The 17,491-nt window shown below is 44.3% G+C and overlaps 1 protein-coding gene across 1 annotated transcript in view; it reads right to left on the bottom strand.

Moving 5' to 3' along the window:
* The window catches only part of LOC124033048 (cotranscriptional regulator FAM172A homolog), a 301,295-nt gene that overhangs the window by 272,869 nt on the left and 10,935 nt on the right, over positions 1-17,491 (bottom strand). Inside the window, exon 4 of the mRNA XM_046344970.1 lies at positions 14,430-14,530. Coding sequence (XP_046200926.1) covers positions 14,430-14,530 — 101 coding nt within the window. The remainder of the gene's footprint in view (positions 1-14,429; positions 14,531-17,491) is intronic.

Here is a 17,491-nt window from a genome sequence, read left to right as displayed (position 1 = left end):
TTGGAGTTTTGATATGGAGCGAAGGTTATGTAGCGTAGTGGTTAGACTGTTGGGCCAGAAACCGATAGGTTGGTGAATCCAATCCCTGAGCTGACAAGGTAAAAATCTGGCAGTTAACACACTGTTCCTAGGCCGTCATTGTAAATAAGAACTGCTTCTTAAATGATTTGCCTAGCTAGATAAAGGTTAAAAATAAATGTTGCGGAGGGTAGTATCCTGTATATGTCCTCGCCGGAAAATCTAAGTTTATCTAACTTTAAATCTATCTTTATGTAAAAACAAGCTGAAAAATGCGGAAGCTCATCTCTCTCTCTAGCTCTATCCCTCTCTCTTCTTTCCCTGTCTCTCTTGGTCTCACCTCTCTCTGTCTCTCTCACTCCCACACTCTCTCTCATCTCTGGGTATGTGCTGCGCTGCGATCCTTAATGGCAGCCTAATGATCACCTCAGGTGTTACCCTCAGAAGCTGGCCCAAGGATAATTCGCTTGTATAGTATTGGACTCTCCTCCCTCCCCTTTCTCCCTCCCGCACACCTTAACTCTATCGTTCTCTCTGCTTCCCTCCTCTCTCTGCCTCTCTCCCCCTCTTCGCTTCCCCTCTCTCCACCCCCCCCTCTCTCTGCCGCTCTCTCTCTCTGCCTCCGTCCCTCCTCCCTGCCTCCTTCACTCCCTCCCTCCCTGCCTCTCCTCCAGCCGTGCTGTGGGGTTTGAGGAGTGATGAGAAGTGATAAATCAAGAGAGACAGCTGCTATTTTGCTCCTCTTAACTTCCAAACAAAACAGCCGTGACTGATAGGGGTGTGAAGGCTCGCCGTTGCCTTCGCACGCCCTGGTGCCAGCTAACGGGAAAACAGTGTAGAGGCCTACTGTTCCCTCTCTGTATGTATGTGTGTTTAACCTCTCTGCCCACTGAACCCGCTAGTGGTCTGAAATTCCACAACATGCCGTGATCGCTACATAAATTATCATATTAAACATTCATGAAAATACAAGTGTCTCACATGTATCGAAAGCCTAGAATCTTGCTAATCAAACTGCGTTGTCAGATTTAAAAAAGGATTCACTGCGAAAGAACACGATGTGATTATCTGAGCATAGAGCCCCATTAAAAAACAAGAATTTTAACCAGCACAGGCGTAACATAATCACAAACTGCATTAAAATAAATTGTTTACCTTTGACGATCTTCGTCTGTTTGCAATTCCAAATCTTTTGTTTGATAAAATCCGTTTTTATAGCCTAACACGAAACATTTTGTGAACCGCTTGTGTCGTGAATTCCGTCTCATTCCATTTGAAACGACACATTCCAGGTAAATAACACACACAGAACATGACTTTTCCAGTCATGTTTGGTTTCACTGCAATCAACTGGTTTGTTTGTAACACAACCAAACATGATGGGCCATTTCGCGAGACGTATTGACTGAAAGAAACCGATTTGAAGACAACAAGTCATGACATCATTGTGCACCAATGATTTGCCAGCTGTTTCGTTGATTGACTATCTTTTAACCCAATGACCACTGATAGTCTTGAAATCTAGCTGGGTAGATAGTCAATGAGCTGAGGTAAACCGCAATAGGTCATGTTTATGTGTTGCAAGACCAACCCATGTAGTAAGCTCCAGCGTAAAGTGAGTCATTCGCTATCGAAATTTCATATCGGAAGGAGAAACACATATTACGCACTGCATTGTTTGAAAGTGAGACAGAGATGGCTGTAGAACGATTCATTTAGCGATTGTGGAGGAATATTTTTGAACGAGAGAGGACATCGTTTTGGACTGGTAAGTTCTTATCATGCTAATGCCCTTGTTTGAAATTAATAATATAGAATATTATTTGTGATTTCTTGTACATTTTAGAAGCAATATATAAACATGTAATGTCATGAAATGTGAGATGCGTGTGTCTACCGCCCCACCCCAACCCACATGAAATAGCCTATTTGAGGCTGTTGAGGGGAGGGCAGGCCCACAACAATGGCCAAAGTGAAATGGAGACAGTAGATACAGCTTGTCTGTCATAATATAAAAGAGACAGTAGATCTAGCTGGAATGTCATAATATAAAAGAGACAATAGATCTAGCTGAAATGTCATAATATAAATGAGACAGTAGATCTAGCTGAAATGTCATAATATAAAAGAGACAGTAGATCTAGCTGAAATGTCATAATATAAAAGAGACAGTAGATCTAGCTGAAATGTCATAATATAAAAGAGACAGTAGATCTAGCTGAAATGTCATAATATAAAAGAGACAGTAGATATAGCTGAAATGTCATAATATAAATGACACAGTAGATCTAGCTGAAATGTCATAATATAAATGACACAGTAGATCTAGCTGAAATGTCATAATATAAATGACACAGTAGATCTAGCTGGTCTGTCATAATATAAATGAGACAGTAGATCTAGCTGAAATGTCATAATATAAAAGACAGTAGATCTAGCTGAAATGTCATAATATAAAAGAAACAGTAGATCTAGCTGAAATGTCATAATATAAAAGAGACAGTCGATCTAGCTGAAATGTCATAATATAAAAGAGACAGTAGATTTAGCTGAAATGTCATAATATAAATGAGACAGTAGATCTAGCTGAAATGTCATAATATAAATGAGACAGTAGATCTAGCTGAAATGTCATAATATAAATGAGACAGTAGATCTAGCTGAAATGTCATAATATAATAGAGACAGTAGATCTAGCTGAAATGTCATAATATAAGAGACAGTAGATCTAGCTGAAATGTCATAATATAAAAGAGACAGTAGATCTAGCTGAAATGTCATAATATAAAATAGATCTAGCAGGTCATAATAATGTATTCAACCTTATGTTTTTTTAACCTTTATTTAACTAGGCAAGTCAGTTAAGAACAAATTCTTATTTTCAATGACGTTCAAGGAACAGTGGGTTAACTGCCTGTTCAGGGGCAGAACGACAGATTTGTAACTTGTCAGCTCGGGGATTTGAACTTGCAACCTTTTGGTTACTAGTCCAACGCTCTAACCACTAGGCTACCCTGCCGCCCTGTTCTCTATACTCTCTCTATATATATATATATCTGTTTATTATACCTGTTGATACAGGGCTCATATGTGAAACTATTCTAACTGAACATTTTCTTTCACAGTGACACTGACTCCGAATGGGTGTCTTATCCAGTGTCCTGTGTGAATTTAAGTATGCTCTAATTCTCTCTTTCTCTCTCTCTGAGGACCATGCGTCAGGACTACCTGGCATGATGACTCCTTGCTGTACCCAGTCCACCTGGCCTTGCTGCTGTTCCAGTTTCAACTGTTCTACCTGCGGCTATGGAACCCTAAACTGTTCATTTTTACTCTTGAGGTGCTGTCCTGTTGCACCCTCTACAACCACTGTGATCTCCACCCGGAACAGCCAGAAGAGGACTGGCCACCCCTCATAGCCTGGTTCCTCTCTAGGTTTCTTCCTAGGTTTTTGCCTTTCCAGGGAGTTTTTCCTAGCCACCGTGCTTCTACACCTGCATTGCTTGCTGTTTGGGGTTTTAGGCTGGGGCTATATAAATTGATTTGATTTGATAGAGGACTGAGGGTCTTCCAAACATTGAAAGTGTGTAAATAGTTACATGTTATTTTGTAAATGTATATACAGTGGGGCAAAAAAAGTATTTAGTCAGCCACCAATTGTGTTTAAGTTCTCCCACTTAAAAACATGAGGCCTGTAATTTTCAACATAGGTACACTTCAACTATGACAGACAAAATGAGAGAGAAAAAAATCCAGAAAATCACATTGTAGGATTTTTTTATTAATTTATTTGCAAATTATGGTGGAAAACAAGTATTTTCAGCAAGACAGAGAGGAGGGAGGGAGGGAGAGTGACAGACAGCGAGTGACAGACAGCGAGAGAGAGAGAGAGAGAGAGAGAGAGAGAGAGAGAGAGAGAGAGAGAGAGAGAGAGAGAGAGAGAGAGAGAGAGAGAGAGAGAGAGAGAGAGAGAGAGAGAGAGAGGGAGGGAGGGAGGGAGGGAGGGAGGGAGGGAGGGAGGGAGGGAGGGAGGGAGGGAGGGAGGGAGGGAGGGAGGGAGGGAGGGAGGGAGGGAGGGAGGGAGGGAGGGAGGGAGGGAGGGAGGGAGGGAGGGAGGGAGGGAGGGAGGGAGGGAGGGAGGGAGGGAGGGAGGGAGGGAGAGTGAAAGACAACAAGAGAGAGGAGAGAGGGAGGAGAGTGACAGACAGCAAGAGAGGAGAGAGGGAGGGAGAGTGACAGACAGCAAGAGAGGAGAGAGGGAGGAGAGTGACAGACAGCAAGAGAGGAGAGAGGGAGGAGAGTGACAGACAGCAAGAGAGAGGAGAGAGGGAGGAGAGTGACAGACAGCAAGAGAGGAGAGATGGAGGGAGAGTGACAGACAGCAAGAGAGGAGAGAGGGAGGGAGAGTGACAGACAGCAAGAGAGGAGAGAAGGAGGAGAGTGACAGACAGCAAGAGAGAGGAGAGAGGGAGGAGAGTGACAGACAGCAAGAGAGGAGAGAGGGAGGGAGAGTGACAGACAGCAAGAGAGGAGAGAGGGAGGGAGAGTGACAGACAGCAAGAGAGGAGAGAGGGAGGAGAGTGACAGACAGCAAGAGAGAGGAGGGAGGAGAGTGACAGACAGCAAGAGAGGAGAGAGGGAGGGAGAGTGACAGACAGCAAGAGAGGAGAGAGAGGGAGGAGAGTGACAGACAGCAAGAGAGGAGAGAGGGAGGAGAGTGACAGACAGCAAGAGAGGAGAGAGGGAGGAGAGTGACAGACAGCAAGAGAGGAGAGAGGGAGGGAGAGTGGCAGACAGCAAGAGAGATGAGAGAGAGAGGGAGGGAGAGTGACAGACAGCAAGAGAGGAGAGAGGGAGGGAGAGTGACAGACAGCAAGAGAGGAGAAAGGGAGGAGCGTGACAGACAGCAAGAGAGAGGAGAGAGGGAGGGAGAGTGGCAGACAGCAAGAGAGAGGAGAGAGGGAGGGAGAGTGGCAGACAGCAAGAGAGAGGAGAGAGTGACAGACAGCAAGAAAGAGGGAGGGAGAGTGACAGACAGCAAGAAAGAGGGAGGGAGAGTGACAGACAGCAAGAGAGAGGAGAGAGGGATCCGGAGTGACAGACAGCAAGAGAGAGGAGAGAGGGAGGGAGAGTGACAGACAGCAAGATAGAGGAGAGAGGGAGGGAGAGTGACAGACAGCAAGAGAGGAGAGAGGGAGGGAGAGTGGCAGACAGCAAGATAGAGGAGAGAGGGAGGGAGAGTGGCAGACAGCAAGATAGGAGAGAGGGAGGGAGAGTGACAGACAGCAAGAGAGGAGAGAGGGAGGGAGAGTGACAGACAGCAAGAGAGGAGAAAGGGAGGAGCGTGACAGACAGCAAGAGAGAGGAGAGAGGGAGGGAGAGTGGCAGACAGCAAGATAGAGGAGAGAGGGAGGGAGAGTGGCAGACAGCAAGAGAGAGGAGAGAGTGACAGACAGCAAGAAAGAGGGAGGGAGAGTGACAGACAGCAAGAAAGAGGGAGGGAGAGTGACAGACAGCAAGAGAGAGGAGAGAGGGATCCGGAGTGACAGACAGCAAGAGAGAGGAGAGAGGGAGGGAGAGTGACAGACAGCAAGATAGAGGAGAGAGGGAGGGAGAGTGACAGACAGCAAGAGAGGAGAGAGGGAGGGAGAGTGGCAGACAGCAAGATAGAGGAGAGAGGGAGGGAGAGTGGCAGACAGCAAGATAGGAGAGAGGGAGGGAGAGTGGCAGACAGCAAGAGAGAGGAGAGAGTGACAGACAGCAAGAAAGAGGGAGGGAGAGTGACAGACAGCAAGAGAGAGGAGAGAGGGATCCGGAGTGACAGACAGCAAGAGAGAGGAGAGGGAGGGAGAGTGACAGACAGCAAGATAGAGGAGAGAGGGAGGGAGAGTGACAGACAGCAAGATAGAGAGAGTGACAGACAGCAAGATAGAGGAGAGAGGGAGAGTGACAGACAGCAAGAGAGAGGAGAGAGGGAGGGAGAGAGTAAGAGAGAGTGAGGGAGAGACACACAGAGAGAGGAGAGTGAGAGGGAGACACAGAGAGAGGAGAATGAGAGGAGGAGAGAGAGAGAGAGAGAGAGAGAGAGAGAGAGAGAGAGAGAGAGAGAGAGAGAGAGAGAGAGAGAGAGAGAGAGAGAGAGAGAGAGAGAGGGAGGGAGGGAGGGAGGGAGAGTGAAAGACAACAAGAGAGAGGAGAGAGGGAGGAGAGTGACAGACAGCAAGAGAGGAGAGAGGGAGGGAGAGTGACAGACAGCAAGAGAGGAGAGAGGGAGGAGAGTGACAGACAGCAAGAGAGAGGAGAGAGGGAGGAGAGTGACAGACAGCAAGAGAGGAGAGATGGAGGGAGAGTGACAGACAGCAAGAGAGGAGAGAGGGAGGGAGAGTGACAGACAGCAAGAGAGGAGAGAGGGAGGAGAGTGACAGACAGCAAGAGAGAGGAGAGAGGGAGGAGAGTGACAGACAGCAAGAGAGAGGAGAGAGGGAGGAGAGTGACAGACAGCAAGAGAGGAGAGATGGAGGGAGAGTGACAGACAGCAAGAGAGGAGAGAGGGAGGAGAGTGACAGACAGCAAGAGAGAGGAGAGAGGGAGGAGAGTGACAGACAGCAAGAGAGGAGAGAGGGAGGGAGAGTGACAGACAGCAAGAGAGGAGAGAGGGAGGGAGAGTGACAGACAGCAAGAGAGGAGAGAGGGAGGAGAGTGACAGACAGCAAGAGAGGAGAGAGGGAGGGAGAGTGACAGACAGCAAGAGAGGAGAGAGGGAGGAGAGTGACAGACAGCAAGAGAGAGGAGAGAGGGAGGAGAGTGACAGACAGCAAGAGAGGAGAGAGGGAGGGAGAGTGACAGACAGCAAGAGAGGAGAGAGGGAGGGAGAGTGACAGACAGCAAGAGAGGAGAGAGGGAGGAGAGTGACAGACAGCAAGAGAGAGGAGAGAGGGAGGGAGAGAGTAAGAGAGAGTGAGGGAGAGACACACAGAGAGAGGAGAGTGAGAGGGAGACACAGAGAGAGGAGAATGAGAGGAGGAGACACAGAGTGAGAGAGAGAGAGAGAGAGAGAGAGAGAGAGAGAGAGAGAGAGAGAGAGAGAGAGAGAGAGAGAGAGAGAGAGAGAGAGAGAGAGAGAGAGAGAGAGAGAGAGAGAGAGACAGAGAGAGAGAGAGAGAGACAGAGAGAGGAGAGTGAGAGACACAGAGAGAGAGAGAGAGAGAGAGAGACAGAGAGAGAGAGAGAGAGACAGAGAGAGGAGAGTGAGAGACACAGAGAGAGATAGAGGAGAGGGAAAGACAGAGACGCTCACACACAGAGAGTGAGAGAGGAGAGAGAGACACACACAGAGAGAGAGAGACACAAAGAGTGAGAGAGGAGAGAGACACACAGAGAGAGAGAGAGAGGAGAGTGAGAGAGAGGGACACACACAGACAGAGAGAGGAGAGGGAAAGACACAGAGACACACACACACAAAGTGAGAGAGGAGAGAGAGACACGCAGAGAGAGAGAGGAGAGAGAGACACACAGATTAGAGAGGAGAGTGAGAGAGGGACACAGAGAGAGAGAGGAGAGTGAGAGAGGGACACAGAGAGAGAGAGGAGAGTGAGAGAGGGACACACAGAGAGAGAGAGAGAAAAGGAAAGAGGGACATCTTCATAATAGAGCCATCTGGCTGTGCCTAGGTTCATTAGAATAGAGTGTGTGTGTCACCCCACATATGCAGCGAGGGGAGAAAAATAATTTATTAACGGCTTAATACAATTCCACCTGGGCCTCATGCCAGTCACATATCAGGGGTAACTATCACTTACAGCAACAATTACACTTTCACTGTGCCCAGTTCAACCTGATCCTGCACACACTCACCACACACTGACCACACACACACAGTCTTGTACAAATAACCTTGTGTGGACACACAATTCAATCCCATTCAAAATGTTCCCTAACCCTGTACTCTTACCATTACACTAAACTTAACCCTAAAACTAACGCTAGCGCCTAACCCTAAAGATAATTCTAACCCTAACACTAATTCTAACCTTAACCACCAAGAAATATCATTTGACCTTGTGGTGACTAACAAAACCTACCCAGTTGTTCAAATTATATTTAAACATTTTTGTTTGATTACTATTCTTGTGGGGACCATAGTTAAACACGCGCACACACACACACACACACACACACACACACACACACACACACACACACACACACACACACACACACACACACACACACACACACACACACACACACACACACACACACACACACACACACACACACACACACACCTTAAAAGGTCATCCTGGATCAGACACACAAACAGCCTACTAAGTTTTGACACACCTACTCATTCCAGTGTTTTTCTTTATTTCAATATTTTCTAGATTGAATAAAACTAATTGAATAATGTATTAAACCAAAAAGTGTTAAACAAAAAATATATATTTTATATTTGAGATTCTTCAAAGTAGCCACCCATGCCTCGATGACAGCTTTGCAAACTCTTGGCATTAGGTAGTTACATGGAATGCATTTCAATTAACAGGTGTACATAGCAACAAAAAAAAGTGTAATTTCTTTCCTTCTTAATGCGTTTGAGCCAATCAGTTGTGTTGTGACAAGATAGGGGTGGTACACAGAATATGGTTGAATTGCTGCGTCTTTGTGAGATGCAGAGTAGGTGAATGGATGATCTCTGCATGTGTGGTTCCCACCGTGAATCATGGAGGAGGTGTGATGGTGTGGGGGTGCTTTGCTGGTGACACTCTCTGTGATTTATTTAGAATTCAAGGCACACTTAACCAGTATGGCTGGTTTGTGCTTAGTGGGACTATCACTTGTTTATCAACAGGACAATGACCCAACACACCTCCAGGCTGTTTAAGGGCTATTTAACCAAGAAGGAGAGTGATGGAGTGCCGCATCCGATGAACTGGCCTCCAAAATCACCCAACCTCAACCTAATTGAGATGGTTTGGGATGAGTTGGAAAAGTAGCCAACAAGTGCTCAGTATATGTGGAGACTCCAGAAAGACTGTTGGAAAAGCATTCCACATGAAGGTGGTTGAGAGAATGGCAAAGCTGTCATCAAGGCAAAGGGTGGCTACTTTGAAGAATCTAAAATCTTAAATATATTGTGATTTGTTTAACACTTTTTTGGTTACTACATGATTCCATATGTGTTATTTATTAGTTTTGATGTTTTCACTGTTATTATACAACATAGAAAATAGTCTAAATTACATTTTAAAAACTTGAATGACCAGGTGTCTCCAAACCCTATGACTGGTACTGTATTGCACACACACTCTGAAATAGACAGCCACAGCTCCAAGTGGTACTAGATAGCGTTCAATTTGTGTGTCTGTCTGAGAGTGTGTAGCGGGCTCGGCTATTTCCACGCAGCCACTAAAGACAATTGTGGGACATATTAACACGGAGAGAATGTGGATCGGCTGACTGAGCACCTCCCTATTTAATGATTTAATCCTCCTGACTGTGAGCACCTCCCTACCAACCTGTTACTGTCTCCAGCCACACCACTGCTCAGGTAGGAGCCCTCAGAGGGACACATCCACAGGGATCCACACAATAGCAATGTTTTTCAACAAACAGCTCCTTAAATTAGTGGTTTAGTGGGCTAGTATTCACGTTTTCAAACAATTCAATTTGCTAATTCACCACAAACTGAGACATTAAACAAACAGTTTCCAGAGCATGTAGAATACAGTGAATAATTTTGTGCTCCTTGGAAAGATCTTCGTATTGAGCTGTAAAAATATATAAATAAACAAGAATAAGAATTATAATCTGGGACCACAATACAATGCCCCTGCAATCAACCGCAGCTGCAGATCTTTCCTCTACACGGCCATCAAGACATTCTCCACATCGTCTTCCCATTCAGACAATGCTGAAGTGCAAATTGGACATCTGGTATTGTGATGTCTCTCACAATGCGGACGCCATTTTCCCTAGCACTGCACTTGCGCAGCAAGCTCTGCTCTGTAAACTGTCAGGTCCATGGAAGGGATGGAGGAATAAAGACAGAGAGAGAGAGAGAGAGCGAACTGATGGTATCCCCCACCTACGCAGGGTGGGTGGGCGCTCTCCCACCCCCACACTCCTAGCACTAGGGACAATCAGAGAAGGACACCGCATCTCCTTTCCCCTCTCTCCGCACAATGCATTGTGGGGTTCAGGAAGGCCATTGTTGTGAACGAGGACTCTCAGCAGCAGGGGCTTTCTCTGCGCTCACCCCTAAACCTTGACCTGCTCTTCATAGCCCAAAAGACTCAGCGAGAGCAATAACCATTAAAACCCTGAATGTATAAGAGAATACAGAAATATCTTTAGACAAGAAAGACCCCCTCATTTTCAATGGTGGAAAATGATTATGTCCAAAAGACAGAACTAGACCATAGCAAACCAGCCCAGACCCAGTCCATGTCCATAGGAATATAGTGTCCTATTACCCTGATTCATCTCACATCGTATATAGACTTGTTTATACTGTATTATTGACTGTATGTTTGTCTTACTCCATGTGTAACTCTGAATCGTTGTATCTGTCGAACTGCTTTGCTTTATCTTGGCCAGGTCGCAATTGTAAATGAGAACTTGTTCTCAACTTGCCTACCTGGTTAAATAAAGGTGAAAATATATATATATATATATATATAATTTTTTTTTTTCACCTTTATTTAACCAGGTAGGCAAGTTGAGATATATATTTATATATATATATAAAAATAGGGCCTAACTACTATTAACTGCTATTAAATCAAGTCACATGGTTTGTCACATGCGCAGAATACAACCTTACCGTGAAATGCTTACTTACGAGCCCTGAACCAACAATTCAGAGTTTATTTTAAAAAAGTAAGTAAGAAAAATGTGCTTAAATAAACTAAAGAAAAAATAGTAACACAACAAAATAACGAGACAAAATACAAGGGGTACCGGTACAGAGTCAATGTGTGGGTCTTCAGGTTAGTCGAGGTAATGGAGGTGTAATATGTACACGAAGGTAGAGATAAAAGGAACTATGCACAGATAATAAACAGTGTGTCTGTCGTCGCCTGGCCCTGTGAATTAACCTGGCCTCAAGACAGATGGATGGACAGACACACAGACAGAGACAGACAGGAGTCCAAGCCAACTTTAGCCACACCCCTCTCTCGTTATGTCTCGTTATCACAGCTAGCGCCACCAGTGACATAGCCTATTGCATGTTGGAATGAGATGCTGTTTTTAATAACCACCAAATCTTATTAGCATGCTGGCTCCTTGATGAGTGTTCCTTCTCTAAACGTCTGGGCCTGAGTCTGATGTCTGCGTTCAAGAAGTTCAAACGCCTCTGTTCTACTAAATGTTTGCTTCCAGCGTTTCAGATGCTGGATACATCCGTCAGCTAAAGACAGGAAGGACTACACATAGGGCTAGTTCTCTAAGGACATACCTGGATTAGAAGCGAAAAACACACAGGTAATCCCATCAAAGAGTCCATCTTTCTCTTTGAACTTCAAAGAATGAGCGGAAAAATTAAAAGCAAAATAGCGGGGATGCAAATTAACAAAACATGACAACAAATGTAAACAATGGCGTGTGATTAGCCCATGTATACCGCATGGGTTGAGACTGAGGGTTTATCTCAATATGCATTCTACCGTCCTCAGAGCATGCACATTCTACCGTCCTCAGAGCATGCACATTCTACCGTCCTCAGAGCATGCACATTCTACCGTCCTCAGAGCATGCACATTCTACCGTCCTCAGAGCATGCACATTCTACCCGTCCTCAGAGCATGCACATTCTACCCGTCCTCAGAGCATGCACATTCTACCCGTCCTCAGAGCATGCACATTCTACCCGTCCTCAGAGCATGCACATTCTACCGTCCTCAGAGCATGCACATTCTACCCGTCCTCAGAGCATGCACATTCTACCCGTCCTCAGAGCATGCACATTCTACCCGTCCTCAGAGCATGCACATTCTACCGTCCTCAGAGCATGCACATTCTACCGTCCTCAGAGCATGCACATTCTACCGTCCTCAGAGCATGCACATTCTACCGTCCTCAGAGCATGCACATTCTACCCGTCCTCAGAGCATGCACATTCTACCCGTCCTCAGAGCATGCACATTCTACCCGTCCTCAGAGCATGCACATTCTACCGTCCTCAGAGCATGCACATTCTACCGTCCTCAGAGCATGCACATTCTACCGTCCTCAGAGCATGCACATTCTACCGTCCTCAGAGCATGCACATTCTACCGTCCTCAGAGCATGCACATTCTACTGTCCTCAGAGCATGCACATTCTACCGTCCTCAGAGCATGCACATTGGAGCACCGGAGGGTTGGGTTATGAGTCCAAATCAAAGTATGTAAAACTGCACAGAGGGCACTTCTCAGATACATACTCCATTCCTACATATTTTGATGCATGCATACAGTTGAAGTGGTAAGTTAACATACACTTTAGCCAAATACATTTAAAATCAGTTTCACAATTCCTGACATTTAATCCTCGTGAAAATGTCCTGTTTTAGGTCAGTTAGGATCACCACTTTATTTTAAGAATGTGAAATGTCAGAATAAAAGTAGAGAGAATGATTTATTTCAGCTCTTATTTATTTTATCACATTCCCAGTGGGTCAGAAGTTTACATACACTCAATTAGTATTTGGTAGCGTTTCCTTTAAATTGTTTAACTTGGGTCAAACATTTTGGGGAGAATTTCACAAGCTTCCCACAATAAGTTGGGTTAATTTTGGCCCATTCCTCTTGACAGAGCTGGTGTAACTGAGTCAGGTTTGTAGGCCTCCTTGCTCTCAAATGCTTTTTCAGTTCTACCCAAACATTTTCTATAGGATTGAGGTCAGGGCTCTGTGATGGCCACCCCAATAACTTGACTTTCTTGTCCTTAAGCCATTTTGCACAATCTTTGGAAGTATGCTTGGGGTCATTGTCCATTTGGAAGACCCATTTGCGACCAAGCTTTCAGTCAAACTTCCTGACTGATATCTTGAGATGTTGCTTCAATATATCCACATATATCCTCGTGATGCCATTTATTTTGTGAAGTGCACCAGTCCCTCCTGCAGCAAAACACACCCACAACATGATGCTGCCACCATCGTGCTTCACGGTTGGGATGGTGTTCTTCGGCTTGCAAGCCTCCCCCTTTTTTCTCTAAACATAACGATGGTCAATTATGGCCAAACAGTTCAATTTTTGTTTCATCAGACCAGAGGACATTTCTCCAATTATACAATCTTTGTCCCCATGTGCAGTTAAAAACCACAGTCTGGCTTTTTTATGGCAGTTTGGGAGCAGTGGCTTCGTCCTTGCTGAGCAGCCTTTCAGGTTATGTTGATATAGGACTGGTTTTACTGTGGATATAGATACTTTTGTACCTGTTTCCTCAAGCATCCTTTTGCTGTTGTTCTGGGATTGATTTGCACTTTTCACACCAAAGTACGTTCATATCTAGGAGACAGAACGCGTCTCCTTCCTGAGCGGTATGACGGTTCCGTGGTCCCATGGTGTTTATACTTGCATACTATTGTTTGAACAGATGAACGTGGTATCTTCAGGCGTTTGGAAATTGCTCCCAAGGATGAACCAGACTTGTGGAGATCTACAATTATTTTTCTGAGGTCTTGGCTGATTTCTTTTGATTTTCCCATGATGTCAAGCAAAGAGACACTGAGTTTGAAGAAAGGCCTTGAAATACATCCACAGGTACACTTCCAATTGACTCAAAATATGTAAATTAGCCTATCAGAAGCTTCCAAAGCCATGAAATCATTTTCTGGAATTTTCCAAGTTGTTTAAAGGCACAGTCAACTTAGTGCATGTAAACTTTTGACCCACTGGAATTGTGATACAGTGAATTATAAGTGAAAAAATCTAATCACCACTCCCTGCCAAGGAAGGATCCACCACCCCCATCCATGCACCATGCCCACAAACACACTTTACTCTCAGGAGATGTACCAGACAGAGACAAATACATGATGCACTGACCCTTTAGACGACAAACCCAAGGAATAAAAAGTGTATGCGCATGTGTTCAACTTACTCTCTGAATCCAATTAAAGAGTTATTAAAACTGGGGAGCAGAGAGGCATCAAAATCATCATCAGTTTCCCATAACAATACCCTGTCAGAGTGAGTTTCAATTTCCTCAATCAGGGATAAATTCCTTCCCTATTTTGTCTTGTTTTAATGAACTGAATTTGCTATAGCGAAGCAGAACAGCACCATCTCAGTACAAAAGGCAAAGGAATAGTACTGCAGTAGTACTATCAACAAGAGAACATAGGCCAACACTGGATATTGATAGACAGAGTTAGAGGGGGGTGAACGGGGGTGAAGAGGGGAAGCAGCAACAATAAGTACCTCTCCCAACGCCTCGTAACGTTTCTGATTCCACCTGTGGAGATCCTCTCGGGCGTTGAACGCAAACGCCTCCCCTGTCGTGGTGTGCCTCAACTGGCCCTCTGATAGGCAGACAGACAGAGAAAGGGAGCGAGACGAACAAAGAGAGAGGCAGACACAGGGAGACAGACAGGGAGGCAGACAGTGAAACAGAGGGAGGGAGAGAGACATCGTGTTAATCTAGTCCTACTCATTGGGCCTGAATGAAAACCCTCTCCAGAGGGTGTAGTAGAGAAACTTCTGTCAGTACCTCAAGTCTTTTTGTTCCAGGTCAGGGGTTAATCTGGCAAAATACTGAAACATAATTTATAAATTGAAAAATCTTCAAAGAATATAACAGGTTTCCAATTCATGGGTTGAATATCAATTAATCAATCACGATATCCATTAAAACAGAATTGACCCCATCAAGATTTTGCATTTAGCTGAGGGTGGAACAAGGGTTTGAAATTATAACTTTGGTCCAAATCTTCGGCTCCCCAAAGAAAGAGAGAACTGAACGCCGCTGTTCAAACTGACTACCGCTTAATTAAGACAGGAGAGATAATGACGGTGTGAGGAGAAAGCAGCAGCAGGAGGAAAGAAATGCAGTGCTTGTTAGGTTTCTACCTCCGCATGGGCATGCTGAAGTAGTTCCGCCTGTCAAAAGAAGCAAACTAGTTTTGACCTTCAGTTCAGACGGAGGCCTTGCTTTTCTGCACCTCTCTCTATTCATGCAATTAAAGAGTTTGGGTGCCATTCCCCCATCTGGCAGGTACAAGGCCCGCGGATGCAGAGCCCTCTTCCAGTCACGACTCCAACGGCCTTCTGGGACGTCTGGCAGCCGAGGCCCAGACAGCTGGTGTGGCGTTAACTCGCTCTCCCTCCCTCTCTTTCCTCCTTTCTCTCTCTCCCAGTTTCTCACCCTGGCCTCATCACAACCATCCGTAGCCTTATCCACCTGAGAACTGAGAGGGGGTGTTGGGTGTCAGCCGGACCACCACAACTGTTCCTCACGCTGCCTTGGAGGCTGGGCTTTGGGTGGCAGCCAATCAACCGTCACTCTCACTGACCCTGGTCACTCACCCCACCCACCACCACTCTGCCTAGCCAGTGGGGAGCGATAGGGTGCCATATGTGTGTGTAGGGGTACAACGTTAGGAAATACACTACAGCCATAGTGTTATTCATTGTTTCCATGGGAGAACTTTTAACACCTGTGGTTATTACAGCCCAGGTTCTATTGACAATAACACAACAAGCACAGAACAAGGTGATGAGGAAGAGCAATTCAAGACGACAAGCATTTTTTTCAAAATAAACAAGAATGACTCCATCTGATAAATGCCTCAAAATACAGTGCTTAAAACTGTTGACATTCTGTTGACACTGTAACAAAACCATATATCATTCTGTTGAGACTAACAAAACCATCTATCATTCTGTTGAGACTGTAACAAAACCATCTATCATTCTGTTGAGACTGTAACAAAACCATCTATCATTCTGTTGACACTGTAACAACCATCTACCATTCTGTTGACACTGTAACAACCATCTATCATTCTGTTGACACTAACACAACCATCTATCATTCTGTTGACACTGTAACAACCATCTATCATTCTGTTGACACTGTAACAACCATCTATCATTCTGTTGACACTGTAACAACCATCTATCATTCTGTTGACACTGTAACAACCATCTATCATTCTGTTGACACTGAAACAAAACCATCTACCATTCTGTTGACACTGTAACAAAACCATCTATCATTCTGTTGACACTGAAACAAAACCATCTATCATTCTGTTGACACTGAAACAAAACCATCTATCATTCTGTTGACACTGTAACAACCATCTATCATTCTGTTGACACTGTAACAAAACCATCTATCATTCTGTTGACACTGAAACAAAACCATCTATCATTCTGTTGACACTGTAACAAAACCATCTATCATTCTGTTGACACTGTAACACAACCATCTATCATTCTGTTGACACTAACAACTATATATCATTCTGTTGACACTGTAACGACCATCTATCATTCTGTTGACACTAACAACTATATATCATTCTGTTGACACTGTAACACAACTATATATCATTCTGTTGACACTGTAACGACCATCTATCATTCTGTTGACACTAACAACTATATATCATTCTGTTGACACTGTAACAACTATCTATCATTCTGTTGACACTGTAACGACCATCTATCATCCTGTTGACACTGTAACAACCATCTATCATTCTGTTGACACTGTAACAAAACCATCTATCAATCTGTTGACACTGTAACAAAACCATCTATCATTCTGTTGACACTGTAAAAAAACATCTATCAATCTGTTGACACTGTAACAACTATCTATCATTCTGTTGACACTAACAAAACCATCTATCAATCTGTTGACACTAACAACTATCTATCAATCTGTTGACACTGTAACAAAACCATCTATCAATCTGTTGACACTAACAACTATCTATCAATCTGTTGACACTGTAACAAAACCATCTATCATTCTGTTGATACTGTAACAACTATCTATCAATCTGTTGACACTGTAACAAAACCATCTATCAATCTGTTGACACTGTAACAACCATCTATCAATCTGTTGACACTAACAACCATCTATCATTCTGTTGACACTGTAACAAAACCATCTATCAATCTGTTGACACTGTAACAAAACCATCTATCAATCTGTTGACACTGTAACAACCATCTATCAATCTGTTGACACTAACAACCATCTATCATTCTGTTGACACTAACAAAACCATCTATCAATCTGTTGACACTGTAACAAGCATCTATCATTCTGTTGACACTGTAACAAAACCATCTATCATTCTGTTGACACTGTAACAACTATCTATCATTCTGTTGACACTGTAACAACTATATATCATTCTGTTGACACTGTAACAACTATATATCATTCTGTTGACACTGTAACAACTATCTATCATTCTGTTGACACTGTAACAACTATCTATCATTCTGTTGACACTGTAACA

Source organism: Oncorhynchus gorbuscha, linkage group LG04 (genome assembly GCF_021184085.1).
Source record: "Oncorhynchus gorbuscha isolate QuinsamMale2020 ecotype Even-year linkage group LG04, OgorEven_v1.0, whole genome shotgun sequence".
NCBI classification, from domain to species: Eukaryota; Metazoa; Chordata; class Actinopteri; order Salmoniformes; family Salmonidae; genus Oncorhynchus; species Oncorhynchus gorbuscha.
Note: the sequence above shows the minus strand (reverse complement) of the source record. Positions and strands in the feature narration are given on the sequence as shown.